The sequence below is a fragment of the Tinamus guttatus genome, unplaced genomic scaffold (genome assembly GCF_059628265.1).
Source record: "Tinamus guttatus ecotype Peru unplaced genomic scaffold, ASM5962826v1 Tinamus_guttatus_pri_ptg000059l, whole genome shotgun sequence".
NCBI classification, from domain to species: Eukaryota; Metazoa; Chordata; class Aves; order Tinamiformes; family Tinamidae; genus Tinamus; species Tinamus guttatus.
This window is the reverse complement of record NW_028288593.1, coordinates 1,125,916-1,140,818: the sequence shown is the minus strand read 5'-3', so window position 1 is coordinate 1,140,818 and position 14,903 is coordinate 1,125,916. Positions and strand designations below refer to the sequence as shown.

The following is a 14,903-nucleotide window of genomic DNA, read 5'->3' as shown; positions in this document are numbered from 1 at the left end:
TATATCTGGATTTATCTGTTTATCTACCTTTCAGCTGCTGCATGAATTGCCTTCCTGACCTTTTCCTATTACTAGGCATTTCTGTGATTTCCTAAGTTAGTAGTTTTCTCCATTGCTTTTGCATGGCATCAAAATTATTTTGATTCACAGAGAATGGTGATAGCACTCAGAATGTTAAATGTCCACTCTCAAAAGCATTCTATTTTCAGATGTCATTTTATTTTGGGGGATCAGAGGCTTCACATAATCCGCTGTCTAGTCTGGGGTGTTAATGTAATAGAGAGATGCAATTCCTTCTGCTGAGTTCTTTTTTCTGAATTGGTTGTAAATATCATCAGTGACAGTGGAAATTCTACTTTATATTTCTTCCTAAAGCAGCGTGCTGTGGAGTCACAAGCCAGGTTTATGTCACTTCACTCCTGCAGCTGTCTCCCAGAGCTGTGCTATATTAAGGTTGCATTATCATCTGCCTATTCTTGACTATCAGATAGCTACTGCTGAAAACACAAAGCTTTTCTCAGTGGTTGCATTACAGAAGCATTTCATAAATGGATGGATTCTCTGCTGAAGGTTTGCTAAGTAAACAGATCCATCTCCTTCCACCAACTGAAAAGAGCAGAGAAAAAGATATGGTATTTTTAATACACTCAGAATTTTTAAATCTCTTGAACAGTATTATTTAATGTTATTTAAGTTTCTCATCCAAAAGATTTATTTTTCAGGATTTACATATTTTCTCATTGGATGTGACATCGTTTTGACTATTTTTTTTCTTTTCTTATAATAAAGTATTACATCTCTGAATGCAGCTCTGGTTTGCAAAGCAAAACTTGGAGATGTACTTTTTTTGTAATCACTTATATTAAAACTTTTTGGAACTTGGAGGGAAAGTTTGTGGTTCTTCCCTTCTGTGTTGTCACCTGTTTCTTTTCCAGTCAGTCTTTAGCAAAAGCTCTAAGTTTATTTCAGGATCAAAAAGCCACATGATGCAAAGTTTATTAAATTTTGAGTGAAATGAAGCAAAAAGCCAAATGTCTTCATCAGATTATTATATTATCTGATAAATTTTGAATACCAGTTCTTAAAGAATAAAGTCCCACCTAGAATGCCATTGTAACTTCTTCATTTTCAATGATCAGAATTTGATTTTTTTTTAAATAGGATGTGTTTTTTTTAATGAAATTAATGTGAAGGGCGTGCTCTCACAATCATGAATGTTATTGAAAGGAATCTCACCTGCTGAGAAGATGTAAAATTAGTGTATACAGAACTATTTAGTTACAATAGTTACAGTAGTTACAAGGACAAGACCTAAAGCATTTAAAAGTTCATTTTGCAGAACCAGTTTGCATTCATCATGCTTAAATGAACTGTAATACAACCCTTTTAAAAATAGCTAAACCCTTTCACTCTCTTCTGATCTTGTTTTTTGCACAGAAGGGTACGAGGGGAAGGAAAAAATACATTTGGGAAAACTTCTTGCTTGTTTCTCTGTCTCAGTTTGTCACTGCCTTGTAAAAATAGGGACTAGTAAATTAAATATGCCTAAGTCATGGCAACCATTCAGACCCAGAGCCTGCTTCCATATAACTGAACTTTCTTGGTTACCAAGAGAAAATGGCCTCAAGTGAACTGATAGATAGGAGTCATCTCTGACCTAATGTTCCTAGCTTGAGGGTGCTAACTCTGATGCTGTGACAGAGATGGTTTTGGAGAGAATTAATAGATCTAGCCCAAAACCACAACTTTCTGAAAAGTTACAAGAACAGACAAACAAGTGCCAGTGCAGGAGAATGCTTCTTACCACTGTTAACTTTGCTGTTAAATTTTCACACGGGAAAAATAGAAATAACCTGTGCTTTCAACATTTTTTTAAGCTTTATAAAAGCTTTGTAGCAGATTCTTTAAAAGTTATATTAAAATAATCCTTTGGGGAACAGAATATTATTTTAAATAGGATTCATGCATCAAGAATTTTCTTTTGTAGTCTTCTGAGTTCTGTTAGGAAAGGAAAGTGCCCAGAGAGAAAGATGAATCAGAGACACAGTTAATGCAAAAAAAAAAAAAAAAAAAAAAAATTAAGTATTTTTGCCATAAGATTTAACTTATTATTTTGAGACTTTGTAGGAATTTCTGATTGTAACTTTGGTCATATCTGTGAAAAGAGAGCAGTATTGAGCAATGCACAGGGAAGGCTCCCCTATAAGCCTGTAAGCATATGAATGACATATGAAGGAATCTGTACTTCTGAATGTAATTGACCTATTTACATGAACAGAGTAGCTCATATATATGTACAAGACCAAGCTGTTGATATTTATTACCACACTGACACAAAGAAAATTCTTACTTCTTACTACAGAAAAAACTGTTCACAAGTAGATATTCTTGCTGATTATTTTTAATGAGGGAATGTGTTGGGGGATAAATGTTATTTTTTTCTGTATCAGGAAAAAATAATCAAAAGAACAACAAAGATCTGCTATGATTATGTGCTTTTGTTTGATGGCTAGTGCCAAAGACATAGCACGAAAACATGAATAAATTGTAATGACAGCAAAGTCATGTAACAATTCTCAAAAAGTAAACATATAATATTTAGTCATTGCTCCTTCAGTCAAAACTCTTTTTCTTTTGTAAAAGGCAATGCCAAACACTTTTTAATTTTTTTCTCCCCAAATTGGTTTTGAAAGTATATGCTGAGTCATTTGCACCATCTGTTATCTGTGCAAGTATCAGCAAAGAGAAATGTTGAGACGCTTCTGAAGACATCTGCTTATTCCATTGAGCTTAACAATTCAGACTTTTTTCCCCTTAAATCGTATGTACATATACCTAAAATATATACCTCTTCCTGACACTTCTTAAGCTTTTTAGAATAACAGCAGATTTTTATCCTCTCAAATCTGATTCCACCTTGTCTTTCTCTGCATTTTAGAAAACAACTAGAGATTTGAAGTAGTAGTAGCTGAGGTAAGGAATATAGATTCAACATGGTAGTAGCTTCACCAATTCGCTGTTGCATAAGTTTTGAAACAATGATGGCTGCAGTACTTCTCCTTGGGCTGACTGGATTGTTTACTGTGATATTCAAACAACTTCTTCGAAAGCTGAAATACATAGGTAGTGTTGTGGTGTGATTTGTTGTCTGAGATTTCAGTGACTTTCTAAGGTATAGTATAAAGCCATAGGCAGTAAATTATATATTTGATTGATGCACAAGTATGTAAGCTGTATATCAATGTCAATATATATGTGTGAATGTTGAAATGACAGGTTTTGTATAATGACCTGATTCTAGTCTTATTATGCATGTATGGACATAATTATTATTATGCTAATGGACATAACTGTTATTCTGAAACATAGGAAAACAGGATCAGTACTTGTAGACATGTAGATGGCAAATCCAGAACATTTTGAGGTCAACAGACGTTTTATGGAAAGTTAAGTTTAACAGCCTGGAAGATTTGCCAGTGAAGTTAGGTGATATAGGATCTGAAAAGAAAAACAATTTCTTGCCCCTATCAACTCCACGTTGCCCCTATCAGCTCCCAGGTAGGCTTGGTATTAGTAGACCAACACCATGCCAGGAACATATTTAGCAGCTACAGAGCTTGGAAATGCTCTCTGATCCTTGTTTTACTTGTGTAGGACAGATTCTCTGTATCCTGCCAAGATTAGCACCTATCTTCCCTTCTTCAGATCTCTGTCATTTTCATAAGAACTCACAGGCTACCATGGACCTCACTGCACCCATGTGCTGTTGATAATGAGGAAAGCTCTGGGTAGGGAAAGGCTGCTTCCCCTCTCCAGCTTCATGTCTCTGAAGCAGAATGAGGAATCTGGGTTCAGGATCATGTCATTTAATTCCTGAGTCCTTGTCCCTGCAAACTGAATGGAGCATCTGTGACACATGCACTACCATGCTGGAAAAGGAAAAAGTAACCCAGTCAAAATTCGGAAGCCAGTAGCATCCCTGCAATAGCTCTTACATGATTTCCAAATCAACTTATATCTCCGTGCAGGAGTATGGCTGAGGGAAGATAACCTGTGTGCCTGGGGGAATAACTACTATGTGGAGTAGAATTGATTTGTCTGATGACAACAAAAATCTCCTAGCAATAACCTCCATAGATTCCAGTAACATAGAAATCCTTTCATAATCCAACTGAGAAAAAAATAATTCACCTTTTCTTTCTGCCCTTTAAAAGGTCCCACTTGGCCTTTTCGTGATTTATTTTTTATGACCTTAAAAGTTAACATTACAAAAAGGAATTTGTAACAAGTTTATGGGAAATTATGAGGTAAAAGATAAAAACCTCCAGTCAGAGAACAGGCTTGAAAACAAATGCACAAAAATCAAGAATGTCCTGTGATTAATTTGTTCTTTACGATAACTACTAAATTAATGCATATACTTACAAAACTAATTGCAAATGATCAGTGATTGTTGCTTGTACAAATGTAAGGATTTCTTAATGTCATCAAGCTACATTATATAATCAGTCCTTGGATAAACAGCTTTGGTATTTCTCACAAGTACTGTCTTTAATAGTTTTTCCAAATTAATGTCATTTCATTTAAAACATTTTAAACCGATTACTGCTAATCTGGAACCGTGATCAACCTGCTGTCAACTAAGAAATTAAATGCCCTTTTTTATGGGATGGTTGGATTTGTTTTCATCTCATAGATTTTTTTTTTAATCTATACATTGGAAATCTGCGTATTTAGGGAGACATTTAGTGTACAATATATTTACCTAATAAATATTGTTAATAATTAACAATTATCTTAAAGAAAAGCTGAATATATAAACACCTCAGTCTTTATTTCATAAGATGGGTTTTAAGTAATTCAAGGATATTATCTGTGAATGTGTTATGTAAAAATATCCGTGTGAGGCAAGTGCAAAAATGCTTTGTAATGAAAAAAAACCTCTGTATGCAAGTAACAGAGAAATAGTAACACCTCGCTTTCATATAGCAAAGAGCAGCACATTGGAGTCCAGTTGTGGAAAATTCCAACCTGTCACACTGAACAAAGTTGCTCTTGCCAAACCCTTTGGTTATACAACAGAAACTGAAAAATACTGAAATAATTGTTATTTTGATTTTATGTAGTTAAATTGGTGGTAGTGTACATGACTTACAGAATTTGACATTAGAAACAGTGATTCTTTTAACTTATTTCTGTGCATCACCTAAATCAGTGAAAGAATAACAGATAAATACTGAAATGCGTACCCTTTAATAAAAAAAAAGCAATACTTTTTACCCTTCACATTCAGGATCACATTTTTTTAAAATCCCCATAGAAAGTAGAAAAAAAAATGGTATGTGAGACTGCTTCTGCAAGAACTGATTCACTACTAGGGAAAAAAATCAAAAAACATTGAGAAATATTTTCAGCAGCAAAATCCCCAGGCAAATCCAAGCTAAATTAAATCATTTGTCAGTCCTATTGACCAGGTTTTTTTCTCCTTCTGCTAAGACCTTTCTATCCTGAGGTGGAACGGACCGTAGATAGACCACATACTCTCAGGTGTCTGAAATGTGATTAGCCAACGCTGTGGTAGTATCTAATGCTGACTGTGTAACAAAATGGCCATTTGAAGCTCTAACTTCCAGTGTGGATTCAGATGTAATTCATGATGCTGAAGTTGGGATCCTGTTGGAATACGTATACAGGTGGATCAAACATAAGATCAAACTTTCATCCAAATATTTGGATATACAATTCAATAAACTTTTTTTTTAATATTTGTAATAAGAGTGATGCTACAAAATAGTTAAGGAGCAAGATACGCTATATGGAGCTGTGCAAGAGCTAAGGTCATGATCTTGCATCCTCCTGAATGCTGTGATATTAATAACACCCCTGGTAGCCTCAAAGTAGGGCATTTTTTTTCCCTCACAGCAAGTAGCCTATTTTGCCCAATGTCAGCTGTAATGAATTTTGTATAGTTCTGTATTAATTCCTGTATCAATTACTTTCATCCAAAAGAGACTAATACCTGGAAGGATAGCTGGAAGGAAAGCCTTTCAAAATACACTGTACTTTGGGCATGGTAAAGGCGCTTTCCTAGGAGACAGGTGACCTGGATGAAAATACCGGCACTGTCCTGGACAGAGAGGTTTTGTGTACACCATCTGGGCATCTGAATCCTAAACTGGAAATTTTTAAATGAAGCACCTCCAGTTCTTTCATTTTATTTGTATTTTTTACAAGTTCAAAACAAGAGGAAATTTACTTCTTCATTACCCAATGAAACTCCTAGCAGTTTTAGTGTAATTCAGCAAAATTTTTCTTTTTGGTACAGGCACCAAAAATTATTTCTTGCCAAAATTTACAATACCAGTTTCCTTTGTAAAGACAGAAGCAGTTCACAAATCTGAAAAGCTTAAAAACTTAGAAAATGAAATAAATCTAGACAGAGGAATCGTTGATTTGTGTAATTATTATATCAGTAGATAAATATTAATTTTGTCATCTGCAATCCAAGAATCATTAGTTTATTCCCTGTTACCAATTATTTTAGCTGATAGGGGTCTAGAAAAGAAACATTTAAATAGATGGAAAGAGCAATAGTTAGCATCCTTGTCACCCAAGATGGCAAGAGAGAAACACCAGAGCTCTCTGAGGAGAAAAAAACAAAGAAAAACACAAACACAGATGCAAATACTGAAATTTTATATGCACATTTTATAAATAAGTGTGAATTGGAGATTTGTTTATGTATACAGGATTTGTGCTGTATATTATATGCCATAGTAGGTAACTATTGGATCCGATTAATGTTATTCTCCTTTACTTCCTCGTTTCTGAAATTATTCTCGGTGCTCCGTGGCAAATACTGTATTTTTTCATGTACACTGTGTGCCTCCAAGCACAATTTGTTTTCCTGGGCAGTGAGTAATAAACAGCAACAAAACTGTTCCCATTTAATTGTCTTGACAAGGAAAATAGGAAAAAAAAAATCATCTAACTTGGACTCCCAGGGCTTTTAAAGTGCCTGGTTTTCTCTGGGAACAGCCGCTTTGACTGACTCCCTGTAAAGCTAGAAGAAGATGCTGACATCACCTTTGCGTCTTTTAAAGCCTCTGAATGAGCTACAGTGTCCCAGAAAGAATCCAGAGAGATAGCTAAATGTCAAAAGCACAGAAACCACAAATTTACCTGTTCTTTTGAGATGTGTTTCACAAATGGCAGCTATGGGCATGGGTTAAACATAAAGAATACAAAGTTCTTTTGAACTGAGGTAAATCTAGGCTACACAAAAGACTGCAAGTAAAGGATAAACAGGCACACAACAAATAGTAACATTACAACAATTAACAACAAATGCAAAATCAAGGATTTTTTTTTTCTCTCCTTGGGAAATGAAACTGATAAGATGAAATATGGTGGTATATTGAAATGGTGGTATATTGAAATGTTAATGCCTATTAAAACAAAGTGCCACTTTCCCACACTTGATAAGTCTGCATGCTCAGCTCTTTCTAATCCCCCTGCCTTGGAGTGTAAAATAAAATTGACCTTTAGCCTCCTTGTAATTAGGTTAACACCCAGCTTTAAGAATACAATCGTGTATTAAAAATAGTCAAATTTATTTCATATCTCTATGCTAAGCACTATCTGACAGAATCTCTGGTGCTTTATCTAGCAATTAATTTAGGAGCAATATCTCTTCTCGTGCACAGAGGATGTGTTACTAGGCTGTTCCTTCAAAGCAGTAACCTAAATTCCTACTATATAGGCACAAAAGTATTTTTTCCTTCAGCTGCTTGCTGGCTCAGTCACTTGTCTCTTTTCTTGCAGAATGATTCCTGGGGAAAGCAGTACTCCTATGCACTCTTCAAAGCCATGAGCCATATGCTGTGCATTGGTTATGGAGCCCGTGCCCCCGTCAGCATGTCCGATCTCTGGATAACCATGTTGAGCATGATTGTGGGGGCTACTTGTTATGCCATGTTTGTTGGTCATGCGACTGCCCTAATTCAGTCTCTGGATTCTTCACGACGACAATATCAAGAGAAGGTAATTAATTTTAACACAACCTTTTTGAGAAGTCTTGACATAAATTAGTGAGATGTTTTGAATGTGGAAAAAGCTACACAATTTTGCAAGAAGTAATCTGAATCCCGCAGCAAATTTCACTGAACATGAAATAATTCAGAGAACATTGTGGGCTAAATGTATCCCTGCATGAACCTACACATCTCATATGCACTGAATAAAATCTTGGATTTGAAACTTGCTTTAAGTTCTGTAAAATCTGACACACAAACTCCATTTCCTGGTCCTGCCTGTGCCTCACTCTGTTGGTGCTTGAACTAAGTGGTTTGAATGAGGAACTTGAACAAGGTCATTTGAGCTTGTCTATAGAGGTTACTGTCATTTCTTCGGACTGCAGTATAAGCATAACCTTGTCATAAGAATGGTCTTTAAATGAGGAGCACACCTGATGACTCAGTGTTGCCTGAAACTACCTTAGAGAAGTGCTTAAAAGAAGTCTTTATTTGCCTTATCATAATGTTTATACTATAATCAATAATGTGCTAGGCTGTCTCCAAGGACTGAAGAATACCAGCCAAAAAGGTACTCATCCAAAAAATAGAAAAAAAAAAAGGATAATTTAGGGAAATAAATTTTAGGGAGTTCATTAAGAAACAGATACAAGAATTGAGTTTGTGGTATTCCATGTAAGCATGAGTAGAAACCAGGTGGTGATGGTAGGAATGGTGGCATAAGGAATCAGAATGAACCTTGGCAAAGTATAATAAAGATGTGCAGAGTTACTGAGGTGTTTAAAAGAAGCAAAAATTGGATGTTACAGTAAATAGGGAACTAGAGAGGACATGCCAGGAGAGAGGTCAACTGAACAAACTAGTCAAATCAGAGAGTTCAAAGGAGAGTTCAAACCAGCAAGTAAGAAACATGGCCTGAGCAACACTATCAGGCATTCCTCCAAAAGGGAGTCAGGAAAGGCAAATTGGGCAGAAATCCCAGTGTGATGTAATGCAAGCCTCGGGGAGAAACCTGGCAAAGAGTACGTAGAGGAGAGAGTGACCCTTGCATTGCTGAAGATGAAAAGGTGAAAAGGAATGGCCTGAGTTTGATGGGCAAGAAAAAAAGGAAAAAGTCCCAAAAGACCTGAGAGCAGAAAGAATGTGGTGTTTTCTTTACAGGCAGGAAAGCGGAAGGGCAGACCCGAGTGTGTCAATGAAGAGCTTACATTCAATTTTGTTAAGCTGAAGTCACAGCAAGAGGCAGTACTCAGAGGCAGGCAGAGATAAGGGATGTGCTAAAATGCTAGTAACAGAGAAATTAGCTGGTAGTTGACACATTAATCTCGTGACTGCTTAAAACAGAAGATTGCAAACATGGAGTTATCTTGAATGACAAGTGAAGATGAGAGGTTTATAAGGAGAGGGTGAGTGAGCATTAAAACCTCTAGAAATCTGTGTTTTATCAGTGACCCTGTGAAACCTCCCAGTGCATTTCAATGTAAAATCAAATGGCTAATTCTGCTAGGTGATTATATCTAACAGACTTATTGGGACACCCTGGGCCTACTCTACCATCTCAAGGGGAATCAATTTTATCAGAATGAGACATTTGTAAGGAGCTATGGGACAGGATAAATTAACCATAATGGAAAACATAAAGAAGGAAACCTAAGACCTGTATAACTGCTATTTCATTAGAGGTTGGGACAAACATGTTTACACACACATGCACCCAAATGTGAAATCAATATCAGCTTGAAAGCTCATCATATCCTCAGACTTTCATGGTCACAGTGTAGTATTACAGTGTTCTTTCCTAAAAAAAATGTACTTATATTTTACATAGCAGAAACTGGAGGAAAAGGTAAATCAAATCTTCACCCTCAAATTTCAGACTTTTTAATGTAAATGTAAAAATCTACTTTGGTTTAGGACATTGCTTCTTTTGGGAATTCAAAATGTCAAGTGTCTTCTTTTGGAATTCAAAATTGGAGAAATCAGGAGAGAGTGACTTGATTAGTTTTCTTCTGCTTAAATGCCAGTGTCATCTTCTTTTTACATATTACATGTTTCAAAGATCAATTGTTTCTGTAAGAAGACTTACTAAAAATAATGGAATTAGCTTGGATTGCTAAAGAATAGATAATGTCACCAGAGACATGGTCTTAGATTCTTCTCTGGGTCAGTTCGTGCCCTGTCATCAAAATCTTCTCTCTGTATTTTTTTTTTCCTCTTCTGCTTCAGCTAACATTTCATAAATATATCCATGGCACTCAATTAGAAACTAGAACTATTGAATTCTGGTACTTCTTGGAATAAAGGAAAGTAGCTTGCAGTGACATATTTGCTGAAAACACCAGCAAATTTCCCTGTATAAATTCTCCCAAAGCTCAGGTTATGCAAAACTGGAAAAAGCATTACAATTCAAAATAGAAGAAATAAACACAAGAAGACAAGACAGAGTTTTGTTAAGCCAAATATGTTAGACATCATCAAAGAGCATCAATTTTACCTGTGCCAAATATTGCATGCTGAGAGAAATCGAAGTATGGTTAAGAAAGCAAATACTGCTGGGCTTATGGTTATAGGCCAAAAACATAATTTATCAGAGGAAATTAACAGTGTTTCTCAGCTGGCAAATGCTGAGGGGAGACAATTAAATCACATACCAAGAACTGCTACAAAAAATGGATTATTTCTACATTCTGCTGACTTTGAGGAACACTTGGTAGGTTTTTGCACTGAAATGAATGGAAATATTAGTGGAGAAGAAATGCATGTCAGACCTTTTCAATCAGAAAATCTGACAGATTCTGCCTTATAAAAGAATAGGAAAAAATCAGTGACACCTTAGCACTGGTATAAATCTTTGATACAAACAAGATCAGTAGTAAATGGAAGAGTGATGCAGTAGTACATAGAAGTTATATTTTAATAATAATTCCTTTGTCTTGTTCTAATATCCAGGAAGTCACACAGGCAGCATCTGAAAAAAAGGTACTGTAAAGCAAAGCAGGCAAATAAAAGTCATTAGAGAAATTGTTAAAAACCACTGATATAATAACTCTTCATTTGGATTTTTATAGTTTTTAATAGGAAAATGATCACCTAATGCTTTGGATGCTGTTGAATTAGCTTGAAAAAGAATAGTTAAAATTTCTTTTGTTCCAGTCTGTCATAGTAGCATGAAAGATCGAGGATCTAAGTCATAAACAAATAGTTTTGCAATAGCATACAGACTGTATAGCATAAAATTGGCTTGATAAAGTGATAGGTTTTATATTGATTTACATTATGCTATCATTTATATCTTTTTATTTATTGGCAAACAAGTCTAATAACTGCACAAGTTTTCCAAAATAAACAAATAAAGCATTTTTACCAGTTGCAAGTAATAAAAAGGCACAAAAATAATCTGTATGTATATCATAGGAAATGGAAAAATTTACAACTGCCTCCGTGTAAGGGATGCTGTCCTACTCTTGCGAAGGTATGTTAAATTGTTATTAAAGATGAGGAAGTATTCTGGACTTGACATCAACTTTAAATGTCCCAAAGATCATCTCCTTAGTCCATGCTATGCTTTTAGCTTTTTTATTAATATGGTCTTTTACACATCTTCTGTTAAATCGATCATCAGACTCAAAGAGAGTAGATCTTTTAAATCTCAATGTGGGAAGATCTAAAATGTTCTTTTCTACAGAGAAAAAGCAGTTAATTGCATGCAAAAATAATTTAAAAGCAACTTGCTAATTAGTGTTGGGTCTTTTTACATAGACAGCATGGTGATTTGAAGCACAGATTGCTCATTTTTAATTTTCTTTTTAAGCATCCAAGGAAATCTTTAGCAATGAATGACATAGGGTTAAGGAAGGAGACAGCTTTAGATTTTACAGCACCAAGGCTGGCACCAGCTTTCAAGTATGCCCCTCACAGCTCTGATTTGGGTGTCTAAATTCTGTGCCTAGAGGATAGGGAGAGCCAGACCCTCCACAGTTCACACACAAGAGCCAGCATCCTGGCTGAGCTGGTTTGAGGAAGCAACAGCTGGAGCGAATTTCCATCTTGCCCTTCTTCCCGCTCCGCTAGGCAGAGGCACATACTCCAGGCAGCTTGGGCAGCTGCATGTCTGAGCTCCTTCTCTCAGAATGGCATGGAGGGATCACCTTTCCTTTCGGAGGCAGCCAGAAGAGCAGATGGTGCTTCCTCCCCTGCCGGTGTTTCACTCTGGGAAGAGAAAACTCTTCCCAGAAGCAGCGCTAGCAGGTTGAAAGCCAACAGCCGCCTGAACGGTTCAAGCAGGAGCACGTCCCTCCCGCCACATGCCAGGCATTTTGTGCTGCCACAAGATGAAGCAGATGGGAAGGAAGGTAAAAAGGAGACTCCTTGCCTCACTTCACCTCACCTCACCTTGTCTCACCCACTCAGCTGCACTGCTTTGACCAAAGTATGAAAGACTCATTGTGCCCAAGAGGATCGAGATGCAGGAACGTGACTCTGTAGGGTACAGCGTGAGTCCTGCCCTGCTTCCACAGGGACATTTGTAAGTGGTTCTTCGGAAGCTCCCAGGCAGTGCTGCTGGCAGGGATGAAACCTTAGCTTCCCTTTTCTTTAGGTGAACACCTTAAATGCTGGGATGCAGGGTCAGGCTCTTTCTCCTCTGCTAAATGATTTTAGTGTGCAGCGAAGAGAGCCAAAGGCAGTGAGTTCACTGCCATGGGCTATACCTTGGTGTCCTAGCACTCACCTGGGGAGGTGGTGGCTCTGCATCTTATTATGACAAAAGGAGCAAGTTATCCACGTTTTCCGAAGTTTCCGTCCCTTTATGTTTAAAGACAGGTTGGAAGAAGATGAATATCAAGCTCTCAATATGCTCATTAGCAGAGTTTTGGTGCCTAGGAGACTTTTCTAGAAAATTGTAGACTTCTGTAAATATCAGCAACATACAGTTCAGCAGGAGTTCAGGAATTAGCAGTTCCAGTATTAGGTCATGATGCAAACGTGTCGAAAGGGAAGAACATCACAATTTAATTAGGCTTGTACCACTTTTGGTACATTTCTATATTTATATACACACACCTACAGGTATACAAAAGTGTGTGCATGTGTGTTTGCATGTGTGTATGTGTGTGTGGAGGTTTTGTCTTCCCTTGTTGGAGCTCAGACTTGGATAAGATGGAGTGAGTGTGAAGCAGATAAGAGAAAGCAGAATTTCTGATGCCCACATTTTTTATGTACCATTAATAAATTAAGAATCTTTGAATTTCTAGTTGTTCTAGTATTTTTTAATAAACTGTAGAGATATAAGAAACAAAAGGAGCATAGCTTGAATTTTAGAATTTCAGATGAAGTTGCAATGCTGGAATTTTAACATGTAATACATGCATCCTATCTGATAAGTAAATATTCTCGAGAAATACTGGCTTGCTTAATAAGTGCAGTTGCTTTTCATGATGTTCACATTTTTTTTTAAATGGAGCTTTTGCTTTTCTGTTGCTGCAAGTGGTTTTTGGAAAGCCTTAAAATGGTGTAACACAAAACTATTCTCTGATTGGTCTCAACTCCTTTTCTTTACTTAACAATAGCACATTTTCACTTAGAGAGCACTATTTTAGCAATAGGTCATGTCATGTTCAGATTTCTGGCACAGGTGAGCCATTTTGAAGATAAATCTTATCTTTTCTGTGCAGCTGTGCTATGGTATGTATGCCACCCCAAACAAAAATTATTTATTTTGGAGAATGAAGCATGGTTTACTATGACTTGTAAGAAAAAAAAGAGCAGGTAGAGAGTGAAACCTTGTCACCATCGGCTTATAATTCTGCATGCTTTTATAATATCTCATTGTCTTCCTCAGGTTTTTATCATATTGAGTTTCATCACAGTGTGATATTTAGTAAATAATAAGCAATTTTCATCAGTGTTATGAGTGATCATATAGAAGATTTGTTAAAAGCTTCTTATAGCCCCATATCTCCAGAAAGCCCCATATCTTCACAGTACCAAGAGCGTTATGATTATTGTAAGACTGAGAAGAGGAAAGTTCACTATTATCCCATAAATATATAGGAATAAATTATTTCATGAGCCAAAATTTATGCTTGCTTCTGGCAGTGATAATTCTTCTTAGTTTGTTGATTTTATTGGGAAATGTAGAGAGTCTTCTAGTTAAAAAAGAGTCTGGAATATTTCACTTTTAGATTTTTTCTATCTAATGTACTGTATCATCTAATGCTGTTTTTGTGAACATCAGGTGTCATGCTGCTAAATGGATAACTATATTTCTGTCTTCTATGGACATTATTAATCCTTGTAGAATGAACTGAATTTTTTTAGATCAGCCCAAATTATTAAAATATATTTGATAGCTGCAGAAGTACAAAACATTCCTAAAGAAAATGAACAAAAGATTGCAGTTCAGTTCACAAAAAACAACCATTTCAGATATTCTCTTTCAAAGGGTGATAGGCTTGCGTCACTTGAGATATATTAATTCTTCTGTTTGTGTGTATTCTTTTAAATATTTTGATACATCCTTAAGACCACCATGTACTCAACCCTCTGACATATGTAAACATATCTCCTAGAGCTCAAGTGCGTTGAATGTGAAAATATTGGTGTATCAAGATAGGTCATTTACTAGCTTCACTTGCATTGTCTTTCTGTGAGTTCATCTAGTAATTTTCATTTATTATAATTATTTGAATTTTTGCTGGGTATAGTTGTGATATTTAGACTATAACCTTCTGAAGATTTAAACAGGGAAGAGAAGTAGATACTATTGTAACAGGTAAAGAGAAATTACCATCCCTCCTGCCACTGCCCAAATGATAATGAAAAGCTGTTTACCTTTAAAAAACACATTAATACAAAATAAGTGGTAACAAA

The 14,903-nt window shown here is 36.1% G+C and overlaps 1 protein-coding gene across 1 annotated transcript in view; it reads left to right on the top strand.

Annotated features, from left to right (window-relative positions):
• HCN1 (hyperpolarization activated cyclic nucleotide gated potassium channel 1) overlaps positions 1–14,903 on the top strand; it is a 189,339-nt gene that overhangs the window by 111,148 nt on the left and 63,288 nt on the right. The window contains exon 4 of the mRNA XM_088540319.1: positions 7,825–8,043. Within this exon, the coding sequence (XP_088396445.1) occupies positions 7,825–8,043 (219 nt within the window). The remainder of the gene's footprint in view (positions 1–7,824; positions 8,044–14,903) is intronic.